The sequence below is a fragment of the Molossus molossus genome, unplaced genomic scaffold (genome assembly GCF_014108415.1).
Source record: "Molossus molossus isolate mMolMol1 unplaced genomic scaffold, mMolMol1.p scaffold_m16_p_6, whole genome shotgun sequence".
NCBI classification, from domain to species: domain Eukaryota; kingdom Metazoa; phylum Chordata; class Mammalia; order Chiroptera; family Molossidae; genus Molossus; species Molossus molossus.
Window position 1 is genome coordinate 104,723,127 of NW_023425399.1, and position 17,408 is coordinate 104,740,534.

At 43.5% G+C, this 17,408-nt stretch overlaps 1 protein-coding gene across 5 annotated transcripts in view; it reads left to right on the plus strand.

The window, feature by feature from the left end:
• Positions 1–17,408, plus strand: part of WDR7 (WD repeat domain 7) — a 320,067-nt gene that overhangs the window by 212,165 nt on the left and 90,494 nt on the right. For all 5 annotated transcript variants that reach the window (XM_036244069.1, XM_036244068.1, XM_036244070.1 and 2 more), the window contains exons 21-22: positions 3,965–4,151; positions 15,142–15,259. In XM_036244069.1, coding sequence (XP_036099962.1) covers positions 3,965–4,151; positions 15,142–15,259 — 305 coding nt within the window. The remainder of the gene's footprint in view (positions 1–3,964; positions 4,152–15,141; positions 15,260–17,408) is intronic.

Here is a 17,408-nt window from a genome sequence, read left to right on the forward strand (position 1 = left end):
GTAGTAAGAACATAATCTTAGAATAGGCTCTACTTTAAGTTGAATAAATTTAATTTTTGAAAAAGACTTATCACATTGTTTATGCTTTTACCATTTCACCAGAAAGCCAGGGAAACTTTGCCATAGGCAAAGTATATGCAGACTCTTGGAAAGTCTGATCTGTGTGTAATTTGTTGACTTTATTGGGAATATATAGTATGAAGCAATTTTTAGTATTTGTCAAAGCAGCAATATATACTAAGTACTTACTGAATATAAGATACTGTGCTAAGCCTATGACAAACAGAAGTATTTTTAAAATTTTTTATATGCCCTAGGAAATCTACTCAACTAGCTGATGTAAAAAAAGTAATAAAATGAAATGAAAGTAAACTAATAAAATTAGCTTTAGACAATCGAACAAATTCCGAGATGCCTTATTGTTTTTTAATTGTAATTGCTATATTAATAATAAGAATTTCATCCCAAGGTAAGCAGGAAAGATGTGTGTGGCAGAAATTTCTAGCTACCGATGCAATACCATTCTTCCCTTCCCTGTGAACAAAACCTCAGTGTTGTTGTTGAACATGGCTGTGTGCCCAACTAACAAACTACATCTCCATTCTTTCTTGAAACTAGGGCATGACGTGCTATGATTCTGGCCAATGACATGTAATCACACTTAAAGGGGGCTTGACTTACCTGGCACATGTTCTATTTTATTTAATTTATTTATTTATTTATTTATTTATTTATTTATTTATTTATTTATTTATTTATTTCTTAATCCTCACCCGAGGACATTTTTCCATATATTTTTTTTTTTGTTCAGATAGAGCAGGAGGGAGAGAGAGGAAGAGAGAGAGAGAGAGAGAGAAACATCGATGTGAAAGGGACACATCGAGTGGCTGCCACCCATACGACCAACCAGGGCCGGGGACAAACTGCAACCGAGGTACATGCCCTTAGCGCGAACCGAACCCGGGTCTCTCTGGATCGCAGGCCAACGCTCTAATTGCTGAGCCAAACCAGCCAGGGCTCATTATCTTAATTTTAGCTTTTTCATCACCTTGGTACATTTTGTAGAACACCTACATTATATGGAACTATAAGTTAAATCAACCCTACATTAAAGAATATAAGTTGAGAAAAAGCATACATTTATCTATCCCCTTTTTTTTTTTTATCACACCACTATTTTTTAAAGGTTGATTTCTTTGTATCAGCAGGAAGAATATATGACTAGGAAGTTTGAAGTCCTGGGCTTCCTAAATTATTCCTTCAGAACACCTGTGCCATTAATGCCAGTAGCATTAAAGTCATACGCATCCTGTTAATCAACAAGGCTAGAAACCAAAAGGTTTGACTTGAAAATCCTCTTTATCTTCTATTTTTAACATGTTTTGTTTGGAGTAAGTTGTCAGACAGATGTGGAATTTTAACATCTGTGTGTCTTTATAATTCTCAAACAGATACCTGAAGAAAAACATACTATTACTAGTAGACTTAGAATTTGTGTGTTAAACAAGCCATTGTTCTCTCTGCTTCTTTGGATGCCCACACTCGGCCTGCCAGCCTGTGGGGAGCTTTGCCCTGTTGGCAGAGACTTCGAGGTGAACCAAAGAAGGAGAGTCTGCTGGAATGATTTGAGGGGAGGGGCTGTGGTGCTGCAGGGAACCTCGTTTCCTGCCCAGCTGGGCACCCTCCCCGTGGGGTGGACCACACTTTGCTGCCCCTGTGGCAGGCCCAGGGGCCTTTTGGAGAACCTTCCTATTTTCCCTTTTCTGTCATTTCATCGGAGGGCAAGTGATCACGTCCCCTAGGCTGTGCTTCCCACTTTGTCAGGAAAATGATGGAAAATATCCAGAAATTGGCCACTTATTGTACTATTATCGTCGGCGTGGCGAGGAAGCTGCCTCCGGACTTCCCACCACAGAGCAGCCGGCCAGGTCCGAGCGTCACTGGGCGCACAAGTGCGGAGCTGGTGGAGTGCAGTCAGGGAAACTGCTGATCGAAATGACACAGAACACTGTGCTTAGGAAACTGTACTTCCCCTTTGCAGTATCACTGCCCAGGGTACCCCTCCAGGCCGCCCTAGGCCTTGGACTGGAAGCCAGTGCCGCGCTGCAGGACGGCTGCGGGACAGCGGTGGAGGTGGCTCTGCGGCTCCCGCGCTTCCTAGTGGTGAAGGACGATGGACAGCGGAAGACCTTGGCATTTGGAAACATTATTCTGACAGACTAGGGCAGGGAGCTGCACCCGAACTGTGCATGCCGTAAAGGCAGGTCTGTTTTAAATGTGAGGTCCATAATGTGTGCAAAGCTCTGAGCTTGGTGGTTTGGGAGATGCAAAATTATATGAAATACACTTCCTACCCGCAAGGAGCTAACAAACATGCGAGGGAAGGGGAAGGCCACACAAGTGTCATATTTAAAAATATCCTGTGGTACGGGACACACAGTGCTGACAGAAATGGAGAACAATGGATCCCTCCTTTTTAAAGGAATGTATATGTTTGTGATCCACAAAACTTGAAGCTTTCCATGTTACATTTACATGGCTAAGTACGAGAGTAAAATTTACAGCTACGTGTCTGAATAAGTATGCACCGGGGGATGGTTTCTTGAGGCTTTCCCTACGTGTGTACCTTTTTAGTTCACTGCGGGTGTTATTAACCCAAGGCCCATGGCCTCCTGGAGAATGTTCTGCGGATTTGGTAGATAAACATACGACGGCAGTTTCCTTGGGAAAGAGCCGATCCACTAATTTACAGGCTGCAGTCAGAGACTCTTCTCTTGGCTTTGCATACGCTTCACCTCTTCACCTTCATTCCCATCCGTTCTCACTCGACAGTCGGCTATAACGTAAGTTTTGCCTTTGTTGAATGCATTAAAGTGTATATGTCATATTCCTAAGTTTGAAGACAGACCAGTTCAGTATGTTTTTCACAATGAGCCCTGCCTGCCATTAACTGTGACATTCATTTCCAACTCAGGTGCTTCATGAGAGAAGCTGTTATTGTTCCCATTTCACAGACAGGCTCACTGAGTCCCTTCCTAAGCCTGCCCCCTAATAAGTTACAAAATGGTGGTTCATTCTCATCTTAAATCTGAAGCTCGTGCTCTCCTATGCAGTATACTGCTCTATGATTTATAAACTGTTTTCTCTCTTCCGCTCAGAAACTGAACAAAAAACCTCTTCTAACTTGCAGTTTGCTCTTCACAGCCCCTCGTGGTTTTGAAATGCCAGAAAGCCTTTTAAAGCAGGTGGGCTTTCGCAGGGTAGTCACCCTGGGCACATGCATACTAACTCTCAGTGTTGTCTTCAATGGAAAGCAGGACCTGTTCATTGAAATCTAGATCATTTCAGCAGATTCAAGCATCACGTTGAGATGTTTTTAATGTAACAGCTTGCACGAAGAATTGCCCGCATACCTGCCACCGCGGTGCTCAGTCAGAACACCAGAAAGTGGGACGGACATGCTTAGGAGGGGCCACTTTTTCAGGCTGCACGCTCTGCCTCCTCCATCCCTCACCCCTGTGGGTGAACATGGTCTGTAATGAGATGTGTCACCGGTGGGAAGTGTTTGACACATGAACTCTGTTAGATGCAGAAGAAAGGTGAAGAAAAGCCGTATTACATCACTGAGCCATCTCCATTTTGCAGAATGCTTAGTAGGGAGAAACAGTGGAAGTTTAGGATCACTGATAGTTTTTAAGTTGTGTGTACTTACTTATATGTAAATTTTATGTAATTGAAGCACTTCAGAATATGGTATAAGATATTTTAACCTAAATTATCTCTCTAAAGTAATGGCTGAGCATACTGTAAACTCTAAATCTTTTATAATCTAACTGTTCAAAACCCTTTTGTAGTTAAAAAAGAAAGAAATCCAAAGTGGTTTGTATTTTGAAAATACGTTTCAAAGAAAACATCACAAAAGTAAAATTACTTCATTGCTCTGCCTTTTCTTTTATAATTTTAGGCAAGGCACTGACATTTCTTCTGCTGCAGCCGCCGAGCCCCAGACTCCCTCCACACAGCACCATCCGGAGAACAGCCATCGATCTGATCGGACGCGGGTTCACCGTCTGGGAGCCTTACATGGACGTGTCGGCCGTCCTGATGGGGCTTCTGGAGCTCTGTGCCGACGCTGAGAAGCAGCTTGCCAAGTATGTGTTCAGTTCCAGTTAATTTAGTTGGTTTTTGTTTTGCTTGTTGTCATTGATTACCCTCTGTACATTGTGTTTTTTAAATAGAAAAATAAAATCCCAATGTCTGAAATTTTGGATATGGACAATGACAGGAAAATGTGTTCCTGTGATTTTAACACCATTGCAGTTTAGCACTGAGCCAGCGAAGGATTCGTCAGTAACAGTTTTTAAATTGTTTATTGTGATTATTAGCTGGTAATAGTGTAATCGTATTATTTAAGGAAAATTACGGGTGAGGGCGCGCGCGCGCGTGTGTGTGTCTGTGTGTGTATTTGCCCCAAATGATTTACTGATAGAATATGTGACCAAATAGTTTGGGGAATTACTTCTTTGTTCTTGTTTTAATTTTTAAGTCAACTTTATTGAGGTTTTATTTGCACACAGTAAAAGACCAGTCATTGGAGGCTGCAGTGATCCAGGGAAGCAATGATGAGAGTAATGGAATAGAAAGATGAGCCGAGGGACTTGCTGAAATGAAATAAATGGAAACACCTGCTGACCAATTGGCTAGGAGTTGGGGCTGGGGAGTTAGTGTTGACTTGGCAACTCAGCCTCCTGAATCCTGGAGGAAGCCTTTTGGGGGGTGGTATAGTACGCATAACATGAAATTTGCCACTGTAATCATCTTAAAGTGTATAGTTCTGTGACATTAAGTGCATTCACAAGGTTATGCAACCATCTCCACTCTCAAGTTCCCAGTAGTGGTTGCTCCAAATGGAAACTCCATACCCATTAAGCAGTCACTCCCATTCTCCCCTGCCCCCCACCATTCCTGGCAATCACTAATGCTTTCTATCTCTGTGAGTTTGCCTGTTCTGAATATTTCATTTAAGTGGAATTATGCAATATGTGGTCTTTTGTGTCTGGCTTCTCTCACTTAGCATATTTGCAAGGTTCATTCTCGGTGTAGCATGTATCAGTACTTGCTTTCTAATATCCTATGCTATGGATATAGCCCTTTTGTTTTTATCCATTTATCTGCTGATGGATGGACCTTTCGGTTGTTTCTACCTTTGGCCTATTGTGAATAATACTGCTAAGAACATTCATGCGCAGGTATTTGTTTGAATACCTATTTTCATTTCTCTTGGGTAATTACCTAAAATGGACTTGTTGAGTCAGATGGTAGTTCTATGTTTAACTTATGGTTGAGGAACCACTATTTTCCATAGTGGCTGCACCATTTCACGTTTCGACTAGCAACATACAAGAGTTCCATTTTCTCTGAATCCTCACCAACACTTCTTTTCTCGTTGTGAGTGTGAATTCTCCGACTGTCCCATGACGTCTCTCTGAATGTAAATGTGATTGCCTCTTTGAGTTTCTCAATGATTGGAATTCCATTCTTATCGTTGTTAATCTTTAACAAAAATCTAGAGTTCTCTGCCCTTTTTTCCATGGTTGCCTTTCTAATACCCCACAGTTCTCTTCTGTCCCACATGCACTGGGCTGTAGTCTTTCTGATGGCTGCTCTATGCTCAGAAAGTGGAGGTCAGAGAAACAAGGGAAGGCTAGACTTGAAGGCTCGGCTTTGTCTGCAGACTGGACACTCCCAGCCCCAAATCCCAAGGTTGATTGGTAGGACGGAGGTATTTATTTCAAACCTGGGCAGCCGTCCCCCCATCACCTCCTATCTCCATGCTCCTGACCTTCACCTGGGTGTCTCCCTAGCTGTGCGCCCTCAGCAGATGACTTCACCTCTCTCCCTCAGTTCCATCTGTCAGCAGGCTAATTAAGTACCCGCCTCAGAAGGTTGCTGTGACATGAGTCGGTATTTGCAGAGGGCTTAGAAGAGTATTAGCACATGTTAAGAGATGACATGGGTGTCACCTCTATGGTGGCAGCACAGTGGGAAGCCGTTGTCACTATCCTAGTGTTCAGCAGATCAAGAACTGCCCATCTCTAGAATGAACAGTTGAGCCTGTGTAGCCGGGACGGTTTATGACATGAAGGCTGGACGGCTCTCGATCGACTTGGATTCGGAGGGAGTATGAGCCCATGAGTTTGCGGCAGTCGTGAGAGGCAGCGACCTTTGTGCAAAGCCCCAGAGTGTATCTCCCCTTTGCCCTCCCCTGACTGCAGGTGCCACGGATGCCAAACGAGCCCAGGGCTGGCTGCTGTGCCCTCAGCTCCCCTGGTGCTTGGGAAGCCTTTAACTGGTTTCAGTTGTCTAAAACTCCACTTTGGCCTAATCTGTTAGATTATTTGCAAATCAGATCTAAACACAGTTTCAACAGTATCCACTCTTGTTTTCTTGCCTGGGAAGAGAAGTAATGCATTTTTATTTTAGGTTTAGTATTTAATATTTGTTTTTTAAGTGAATTCATATGACGCTTATGTCAGCAAACAGAGATGCGCTTATGTTTTATCTACATATAGTATGTCTGCAGACACAGATGCTATAGTTTGTCGGTAGGTAATTTACACCTTGCTAGTATATCCCTTTCTGTCATGAAGATTAGTATGACTCTCTACTCTGCTCTGAATAAGTGAATGTATCAGCATTTAGCCTTGAGGAGTTCAATGTAATTTTCCTCGTGATAAATTGCATAATAAGCAAGAAAATGTTTGCTTATTAATCTGTAACAAGATTTAGATTGAAAATGGCCCGTTTCACCCACGACACCCTTGGTGCAGGCTGCAGAAGGACTGAGACATGTGCCGGGGTGGCGTGCGTGGGGCCACGTGCGCGTCTCATGCTCACGGTGCCCTCCGGGCCACCCCTTTGCACCTGCTTCGCTGTGGGCCGTGATCACAGAGCTCAGCTGCCCGCTCCTCACTGCAATGTTACACTTGCATTTCAGTTCACGTTTGCTAGAAAGAAAACACGTAGGCCGTGGTCCCCTCTTTCTTCCCATCCCTGTGAATTTATGAGGGACGGGTTTTGGGGAGGGGTCCTGCTGCCCCGTCTGGAGCATGCATCTCATAGCAGGGTTCCCTCTTTCTTCCTCTCCTGCATACAACACCCTCTGCCAGAGATGACTCCTGGGAAGTCTGCAAAAACTGTGTGGTCAAGATGAATAGGGTGTTTTCCGGAATTAACAGTGCCTTTATTTTAGTTAAAATATGACTTAAATTTCACATCTTTGAAATCAAAACCTCACCCGTTATTTTCTCATGTTTTCAAATATTTTGCCAAATTATCAACTATGTTTGTGAACTAAGCAAACATTTCCTGAGTAGCTAATGTGAGGAAGGGTCGATGTTAGACGGTGTACGTAATTGTCACGTTGCAGAAATCAAAGATCCTGTCTCCGTGGCACTTGCAGCCTTACAGGAAGGCAAGATCTGCCCGGAGACAGCAGGATCTGAAGGGAGAGGGAGCGGAAGAGGTCTGGGGCTCAGAGCGAGAGCAGAGACGGATAGCGGGTGATCAGAAGTGTGCAAGGAAGTTGCAGGTGGATCTTTCATTTGGATGATTTATGAGGAGTGGAAGGGAAGGACAAGGACATGCAGAAGGACAGAGATAGGACAGCACAGGTGTGCCCCAGAGATGCTGAAAGTAAATGTTGCTTTTAACAAATTTTATCCATTAACTCTTTGCAGAACTTAAACTGTGGATGCTTCCATCTAAACGCGAGCAGAATTTTTTTCTTAGATACCCCTGGGGAATAGAATCAGGGTCAAAGGGAACGTTGATTTTACTTTTTACTTTATAAAGAGAGCACTAGTGAATTTCTTTCCCTACTTCAGCGCCTGCCCCTGCCCAGCAGCGAGCAGGGAAACGCGGGGGAGCAGTCCTCTCATCCAGTGCTGCTCCCCGTGAGTTCTGTGCCACACGCTCCTCGGGTGCTCCCATCAAATAGGCGGAAGCTTAAGAAATACACGTTATCATCCCCATTTTGCAGATGAGAGTAAGATGAATCTTGTCTTTCGTCCACATTAATACTACGGTCGATAAAAATGATGGGCTTCAAACCCAGGTCTGGCCGACTCCAAAGCCATGCTCCCAACACGGTACCACCCTGCATTCGAACCTAACACCCACGGAGTTACAGCCCAAAGGACGAAATCAAAGACAACCTCACGAAAGGATGTAGCGTGGTCAACTCAGAGTTTCCAGTGTGCTTTCAGATTTTTAAAATACATTTGATGAAATCATTTTCATTGAGAATTTGTGCCTTGTAGAAGTTAAAAGCCTATTTAAATATCAGGTAAGCTTCTTGACTGCTTTGGCTGTGTATTATGCCAAATATTGATAGCAACTGTGTAAGAATAAATAGTATTCTTATCTATTCATAACTCTCGAGTGATTTACTTGCAGTAGCATTCTAATAATGTCATGGAATTTTAGAGATGAAAATCTTCAACAGCATCTTATCCAATGCCCCCAATACGCTATTAAGTAAAAATAAGGGTTAGAGAGATTAACAACTTGTCCGGGGTCACAGTGGTACTATAAGAGCTATGACTGTGACCTAGGTCTCCCGACTCCCGTTTTGCTGTGCTCAGACCATATGGTTATGCCACCCTTTCTATGGCAGGTGACCCCTAAACAGAGTCACATGTGAGGGACTTGTTTTTATCCCCCAACCCCTACCCCTCTGAGGTTTGTCAGTCTGAACTGTACTCCTTTCTATGTCTCTGGGTCTATTTTGTTTATCAGCTTATTTTGTTCATTATATTCCACAAATAAGTGAGATCATGTGGTATTTGTCTTTCTCTGACTGGCTTATTTCGCTTAGCATAATGCTCTTCAGATTGCGCAGGACTTTGTACATGAATGATTTTGGGCAACTCATTGATGACGAACTGTTTGATTCAAATGGAGGCTGCACTTCATTGAAATCATAGGTTGGGTCATCCCCAGCTAGTTGTGGAAAAAATACAAAATTGCAGTATTATGCTTTTTACAAATCCATACATTTGTTAGATTAGTACAGTTGTGTACATAGTGATAAGGTGTTAGAAGCGATAGAAAAGCCTACTTTATAAAGGAACGGGAAAATCCTTGTGCTGGGAAGGCTAGACCTACATCGACATATGTTGTGGCCCGTGATTGACTCCACTTTCGCAGGTGGTGCTGCAGGTGGTGCTGCGGGTGGTGCTGCGGGTGGTGCTGCGGGTGGTGCTGCGGGTGGTGCTGCATGTGGTGCTGCGGGTGGTGCTGCAGGTGGTGCTGCGGGTGGTGCTGCGGGTGGTGCTGCGGGTGGTGCTGCGGGTGGTGCTGCACGTGGTGCTGCGGGTGGTGCTGCGGGTGGTGCTGCGGGGCCTTCGCCCTGAAGGAGAACACAGAGCAGTGCGGGCCCAGCTGCGGGCGGAGGCCGGTCTCATCTCGCCGCCATGGCCCAGGGTCTCAGCAAGGACACAAGACCACTGCTTTCCTGGATATTCACTTTGCCAGACATCAAGAGACAAACATGTACCCTCTGGAAGCTACCCGTGCTTTGGTTACACACAGATAGGCGCCATATGTTGGAAAGATTCTCTTTGAACTACACGGAGTTGGAGAGAAAGAGTTGGCATCTGAACTCTTTATCAAATGCCAACTGGGAGCTGAGAACGGAACACATCACATAAACACTAAAGTGCTTTAAAATTCTATAATTAAACTATTTTTCCTTTTCACATGACACTTATTTTTAATAGGAAATTTCTAATCAGAGGAAACCATTGAACCGAATTGTGTCAGCGTAGTTGTATTCGTTGTGAACATTTGCAGCGGAGGGGACATGGTCTGGAGATGAGCATGTGTTGGGGGAATTGCCGTCTTTGAGTTTAGGAAGTGAATGTCACCTGTGATTTATCAAATTAAGTTTCCGTGTGAGAGAGAGGAATTGAAGAATCTTTATTACATTAAAGTCCATTGTTAACACATCTGCTTTGCTGGAAAGGGGTAAGCTGGAATTCCTAGATGTTGTGTAATTAAGTATGCATTTTCAAAATAATGTTAGTGCTTGTCTTCAATGGCGAGTGTTTTCAATGTCCTGTTACTGTTTGTCCTCATCAGCTCAGGCTGCCATAACGAAAGACCATAGACTTGGTGACTTGAACAAAAAAATAATAATTTCTCACCGCTCTGGAGGCTTGGAAGTCTAAGACCAAGAAGCTGCGAGGCAGGTGTCATTCTGAGGCTTCCTCGGCCTCTGGGCGATGGCACTGTTGCTGTGTCCTCACACGGCTTCCTTGTGCTTGTGCCTGGGAGAGACTCAGCCAGCTTTCTGTGTCTCTTACGATGGCACTATCTCATCACGAGGCCCCACCCTCACGGCCTCATTGACCCCAGTCACCTTCCAAAGGCCCATCCCTAAATACCATCACCATGGGGTTAGGGTTTCACAATATGAAATTTACGGAAACACTAGTATTTAGTCCATAATACTGTTGGCCATGATTTGTGGGCTATTCGATGAAAGTTTAAGTGTTTTTCCCTTTGAATATTCCCTTACAGTATTCCTTAATTTGACAGATAGGAAAGTCTGACAATTGTAGACGGTGACATTTAACTGAAGTTGTCTCAAATGTAACTTTTAAAATGCTTTTGCCACAGTGGAATGAGGATTCGAACAGGATTAATGAGCAGTCATGTAAGGAGTGAGCTGAGCCTGAGTGGGCCATTTTTCTGTTCATGTTTTTATTTATAATATCTATCATCTCGAGTATTTCATTTGGGATGAGTATTCTGAAATGCTGAGCAAAATAGAGAGTGTGTCATATCATATTCTTTTAGAAGAAAGACTGAAACCAAATGCCCAACCTATAAACCTATGAAGCAAATGATATGCATAACAGCAGATTAGCAGGATTAGATGAAAAGGAGTTCTTTGTGAACATGCAGATTTCAGAATAAGTCAGACTTTCCTTTAACTTCACACCTCTGATAATATGATCCTTCTTCGTTTAGTGAGAATCCCACATTAAAACATATCACACACAATGCACTCTTGACTTTAAAGATAACTACATGCAGAATTAGGCCGTGTCTGTTGGGACTACCAGATCAATTACTTGGACTTCATTGCCTGGTCAATTCAGTCAAATAACTGGCTTAAATGACTTTTTTTCCTGCTGAATTTGCCAGGTAGCTTCATTTAGTACATAACTATTTAGCTACCACTTGGTCCAAGGCCTCTCCTAGGCACTTTGGGGGGAGTCACAGGGTTAGAAGGCATGGTCCCAATGGGTACAGAGTTCACTATACAATACTAATTCATAATGCCTGGCAGGGCTAAGGGCCCAGAATAAATGGGTGTTGTTGGGGAATATTTTGTTTCAACTGAAGAAAATTGAGTGCTATAGCAATTACAGAATACCAGGCGGGCTTCCATGAGAGTTGAACTAAGGGGAGAAACATTGGCAAAATACTACAGTAGAAATAGGCACAGAATTTTGGTGACCATTTTTGAAATTAGCTTGCCTCCGGAGCATTGTTGTTGAAAAGACTGAGTTATGAACAAGTGAAACTAGATTATGGAGGACTAGAGTCTCATGCCAAGGAGTTTAAGATTTTTCTTAGAAGCAGCAGGAACCACTGAAAGTCTTTAAGCAGCTTAACCATAAAATCAAGTTGGTGCTTTTGGAAGGTTACCCTGGTAGTGGCACATTGATTAGACCATAGAGGAGAGAGACAAAGGTTGTCTTCTCCCTGTGCCTTGGCAACTTTCTGTTATCACACTCACAACCCTTCTCCCGCTTTTACGTTGTGGATGCTCTAAAGGTCCCTGAGAGTCCTGACTGCAGAATAGATCCGTCCACACTCTGCGGTCCTGTGCCCACCCTGCCAGGTGCTGTTGGTGGGAGCCACTCGGTGCACACACGGACGCCTCTGCGTGTCGGCTGTTCCAGCTTCCACTGAGCTCAGTGGGCAATACTTAGACATCTTTGGTTAGCTTCCTTCTCCACTTTTCTTCTCTGCTAGACCCCCTCCCCCCGCCCATCGCCAAACTTGACCACTTCTCTTCCTAGAAGAAGGTTGCCAGTCCCCTCAAGTCCACAAGACCATTTGCTGAGATGGAGGATGGCCATGACCTGCTATTAGTTGATCTCATTTTCCTTCCACTGTTTCTGTTTGTGGAGGCACCTTGGTCAGAAGTGTCTCTGGTACATATAATATAGGTCAGACGAGGGCTCGGTGTTTTTGCCTCTGTTAGCTCATTAAATCTTCTCATCTACCTTGTGAAGCAGGTATTTCAGTATTCTCATTTCACAGACATTATGCTTATTCGGAATAGGGTGGCCACAGGGCACAGCATGAGGAAGGGGGGTATCCACTGTCACTGTGCCATGAGCCTTGAAAGTCGGTCAGCTGACCACCCCCTGCTTAGGGCACACACGTGTATTCATTCATTCTCGTTCTTTCCTTCCCCTCAGCCCCAGCCCCTCTCATCTCAGCTTTCCACTAGATGTTTCTCCTCATGCAAGGAGAAGGTGTGGAAGAGAGGACTTAGAGTGGGTGTGAGTTTGCTCGGAGTTTGTTTATGTAAGTAGAACTCTGGTTCCACGTCCAAGAGGTCACCTGCTGCAGCACTTGTCCTGCAGAGCCAGACCCCATCACTTAACACCCGTGGGGAGGGCAGGCAGGCACCCAGAGCCTGAAGTTCAGCCGGGGTAGCACCTTCTCTGTCACTGTATTCTCCTTGATACAGCCTAGCCCTGTGGACAGCCACATCACTGATGTAGATACCAAGGTTCAAATACAGCCTGCAGTTCTATTTCCTAAGCCTATCCCATACCCGCACATGTGGTCATATAAGCCTTCTTTATTTAGCTGAATTGGATCTTTTTGAGGACTTTTTGAATCCCAATCCTGTTTTTTAGTACAGATGCTCTCCATGACAACTGTATATCCACTGCGGTTGATAACCGTGCCGCCATTTCTCTATTCAAACCACTGTTGACACTGGATAGAGCTGAGTCCAGGTGTTACAGCACACCACTGGGAACCGCTCTCAGGGATGCAGTCAGGCCATTCATCCGGGCCACTGAGCTTAGTCAGATTACCAGTCATTAATACAGTGAACTATAGTATCATCAAGCCCCTCCTGCCTTTACTTCTCCAAGGGTCATCTGTGCTGAAAGACATTCACTGCTACCTGTTTCTCTGTGACATGCTGATATCACTCACTTCGTAGGGCTGTTTGGGGGCAGATACAAGACGACACGCAGTAACAGTACTGGAAGCCTGGACCTTGGTTCCTCGTCCAGTTTCTTTCCTCCGGATCCGTCCTCCAGATACGGGCTGGGCTGCCCAGGAGGTGGACACTTCTCTGCCTGGCTCTCTGCTGGGCAGGGGTGTGGCTGAGGGATCATTTCCAGCTCCAATATTCTGTGATTTCTATTGATCTTATGAAATTTGATTTTGGTTTGTTTAGATAACATACCATTTTGGTTTGTTTCAGCCTATTCATTCACATTGATGAAAAAAAGGGAAACAGTATCTGAACAGTTTAATGAGCATTTGAATGTCTTAAAACATGACTTAAAATATGATCTAAACTTCATAATTATTAAGCAGCCTAGCCCCAGCATGACTCACGGAGTAAACATTTCTTTTGCTGAGTTCTCGATGTTAAAGTTGAATCCAGGAGAGACGCTCACTACGCTACCCCACCTTGCTCTCCCGCTGAACGCCTCTTTCCAGCCCCTGCTGGGGCCACTGGCACCAGGATCTTCCGTGGGGTGACACCCTCCAGGGCGTCCCTCTGTCTGTTGTTCCATGTGAATGTGTGTTTCCTCTCAGCTCACATCTCTCAGTAGTAAATCCAGAGGAAGGCTCCCCGTCTCTCCATCCTCTCCTCCGAGTTCCTGCTTCGACAGTCACATTCTCAAAGATCTGAGCAGTTAACAGTCACACAGAAATTATAAGCAGAACGTTCTATGATCACCTTCCTTTCTTGTAACAATGATGAGAGTGCCTACATAATGCATCATTATTTTCAACTAAAACAAAATAATGATTCTTAGATCAATTATAGAAATACCTATAAACTTTTTGAGAGTTCTTAGTAGACATAACCCAGTTCACACATGCGGCACACAGACTTATTTAATTAGAGCAGGACAGATCTGAGAGCTTCATATGGACATTTAAATATAACAATTATTAACGAGAGGGACAAACTGTAATTGGATCTGTTACTGAATAATAAAATTCACCTTGTATACAGTTGATGTGTGGATCACATGCTGCATTTTAATTAAAAGTCAGTACTTTTCACAGTAGTCTATATAAAGGGAGCCTGGAAACAATAATATCATTGGTATGTTTTGGGTTAGCAGAGGAATATAAATAACATCACTGTCCTATCAGGACATTCTCACAGTTTAGAAAGATTTCTTTTATCATGCACATATTCTTATGAATAGCCAGGACAATGCCGGGCTAAGTATCAGTTACTATAATTTTTTATTAATATTAAATAACTAATGGCAGAGCATACTGCTTAGTGGATTCATTCTAAAAGTATTAAGTGTGGGATTAAAGTAACAGTACTAAGGATATTTTAAACTACAAATAGTATACAAGCTAAAAATAATTTTGTCATTCTCAGTTCTTGTGATAATTTTATGGACAGGAGTGAATTTTGCTCCCTTTTTATAGGTGGCCTTAAATACAGCCTTTTAATGCAGCCTTATAAACAAATCACCTTTAATTCTTTTAAGGAAAAAAGTGGAATTTTTTCCAGCAAAATATTTGTTCTTGCCTTATTCCAAGCTTTGTGATATGTATTCAGTACTAGTTCTTGGTAATTTGTTAACAAGGCGCTTGTAACCCTTTGGACAGATGCATGTACTGTTTTCAATCTTCACGGCTAATTATTCGATTTCGTATTTGATGCCAGAACACCCTGACTCCTAATCACTGCTCATTGTTGCAAGTCCATTATATTCTCACTGTTTGAGTGCTCCCATTGACCTTGAACTGACATTATAAGCTGTGTCTAATCTTTAGAGTCTATATTTCTAATGCTTCTTTTCTTTTTTTCCTTTTTTTCTGATCCCTGTTTAGCATCACAATGGGGCTGCCTCTGAGCCCGGCAGCTGACTCCGCCCGCTCGGCCAGGCATGCCCTGTCGCTCATCGCCACCGCCAGGCCGCCCGCCTTCATCACCACCATAGCCAAGGAGGTGAGTGGGCTGCAGCGCGCCCTCCTCGCCTGCCAGCAGTTATCGGATGTGGTGAGCCCAGGGGCCGTATCCACAAATAACCCTTCCAGTTTCTTCTAGACAATGCAGGTGAATAACTCTGTGCTGCAGTGAAGACACATGTGCCTGTGTGCAGGCGCACTGACCCGCACCGCGGGGCATTCATGACTTGCTGCTTTTCTATTCGTTTCTGTTCTGGAAGTTAATTCACTTGTAAACATTTAACAATCATTTTTCAATCTGACATAGCAGGCTTATTCAAAATAAAATATGGGGTGGGGCAAAAGTAGGTCTACAGTGGTGCATACACAGAACAGAGTTTACTCTTGAATTATTATGTATTAATTAATGTGTTATTTTCCATATGGACACCTGTACACCTACTTTTGCCCCACCCTGTATATTAAAGGTCTTTGCATTTTATGAGTGTATCTACCTGTAATCAAACCCAAACTTCCTATTTAACATTGGTTCTCCAACTGTAAACAAAAATGTAAGTCATAAACTTGCTAATTGTTTTTTCTATTTCATGTCACAAATAAAGACTTGGATGCCGATTGATTTCCACATTCTTAGTGTTCCAACTAATTGCCCACATCTAACTGAAAAACTAGCAAAGAACAATGAGCCAATTATAGGTCTTTCCTGTGGGTCTTAGTAGTGGCAGAGTCAGGAAAGGATAAGCTCCTAAACTTCTGTAAAGGTTTGTTCCATTCAGCGTGAGTCATGTGCAGACCCGGTGTCCGTGGGGTACGGACTCTGCCTGAGCTGTTTTTTCGTTGGCTGTGATGGATTTTTAAAATAGTAAATAAATACCTCTGAGTCTGCTCTGCTAACCTGAGACCTAGAGGGCCTGTGTTTGCCCTGGAGCCATCCTCCATAGGTGTGGGGCAAATATCTGTGATGGAGGCAGCCAGAGGGGAGGAGGAAGGTCCTAACAGCAGACTGCAGAGGCTTCTGGGAGGCAGTGGGACTTGGAATTCATGGCTAACATAAACGTGCAGACTTCAGGGTGTGTGTTTGTCTAATAGTGCACAGAATTAAAGTAAGGTCCTACTGTATTTAAAATATACATATATGTGTGCATGTGTTTATATATTTTATAGATATGATGTATTTATATCAAGTGTATGTATGTATAAATGAACAGACTTATTAGCCATGGATTTTTACCAGTTCTTCCCATCAGTGGAATATGGACAGATGGTGACACTGAAGGTGTGAATGAGCCTTACCTCAGTCTGACCGCGCATACAGGCCCTGTGAATGCCAGGCATTGAACTGTCTCTGAAGAAAGTAAACAAATATTTACGTTGTGTTTTTTGACTTAATTTGTACCATTTACATATATGAGTATTTTTAAAGGAACTTTTAGAATAGCCATGCTTTGGATTTCTTCTACTCCAGCATTTAGTTAAAAGGGTAATTTTTAAATATTTTAATGGCATAGTCCAAATTTATTACCTTTTAAAAACAAGTTTCCTACTTTGCTTAGAGTTTTTGAGTGAAATACGGAAGCACTCCTCACTAGTATGGCTGTCTCCACGCCACCCCCGTGCTCACTCCCCCTGGCCAGTCCAGTGCCATCCAGGGCCCAGTAATGCGCTTTCTCCTCTGAACCATGCAAGACTCACAGTTCATACCAGGGGGAAACCACGCTAAAGCTACATTATTTACGGTGCCCATTACTTTCAGAGGCATGTTTGTTTGAATTCCCAGCTTCATTATGAAGCAGCTAGACTGGTGCCTTATAGCACCATTTACTGTTATCACGTGAGAGCAAGGTCATGTCTTATATTTGCTGGAGCCCTTACCTGCTGTCTACCTCAATGCCAAGTTCACCAACCTCACAAACTTTCAGTCTGTCTTTTTAAAGAAATGTCATGGTGATATTGTATTAAAGTCTCAGGTATCCAGGAACTGAATAGAATTTTTTTATTATTATCACCCGAGGACATTTTTCCATTTTTTGTTCAGATAGAGTGGGAGGGAGAAAGAGAGAGAGAGAGAGAGAAACATCGATGTGAAAGGGACACATCGAGTGGCTGCCTCCCGCACGACCCAACCAGGGCTGGGGACAAACTGCAACTGAGGTACGTGCCCTTAGTGGGAACCGAACCCCAGGACTCTC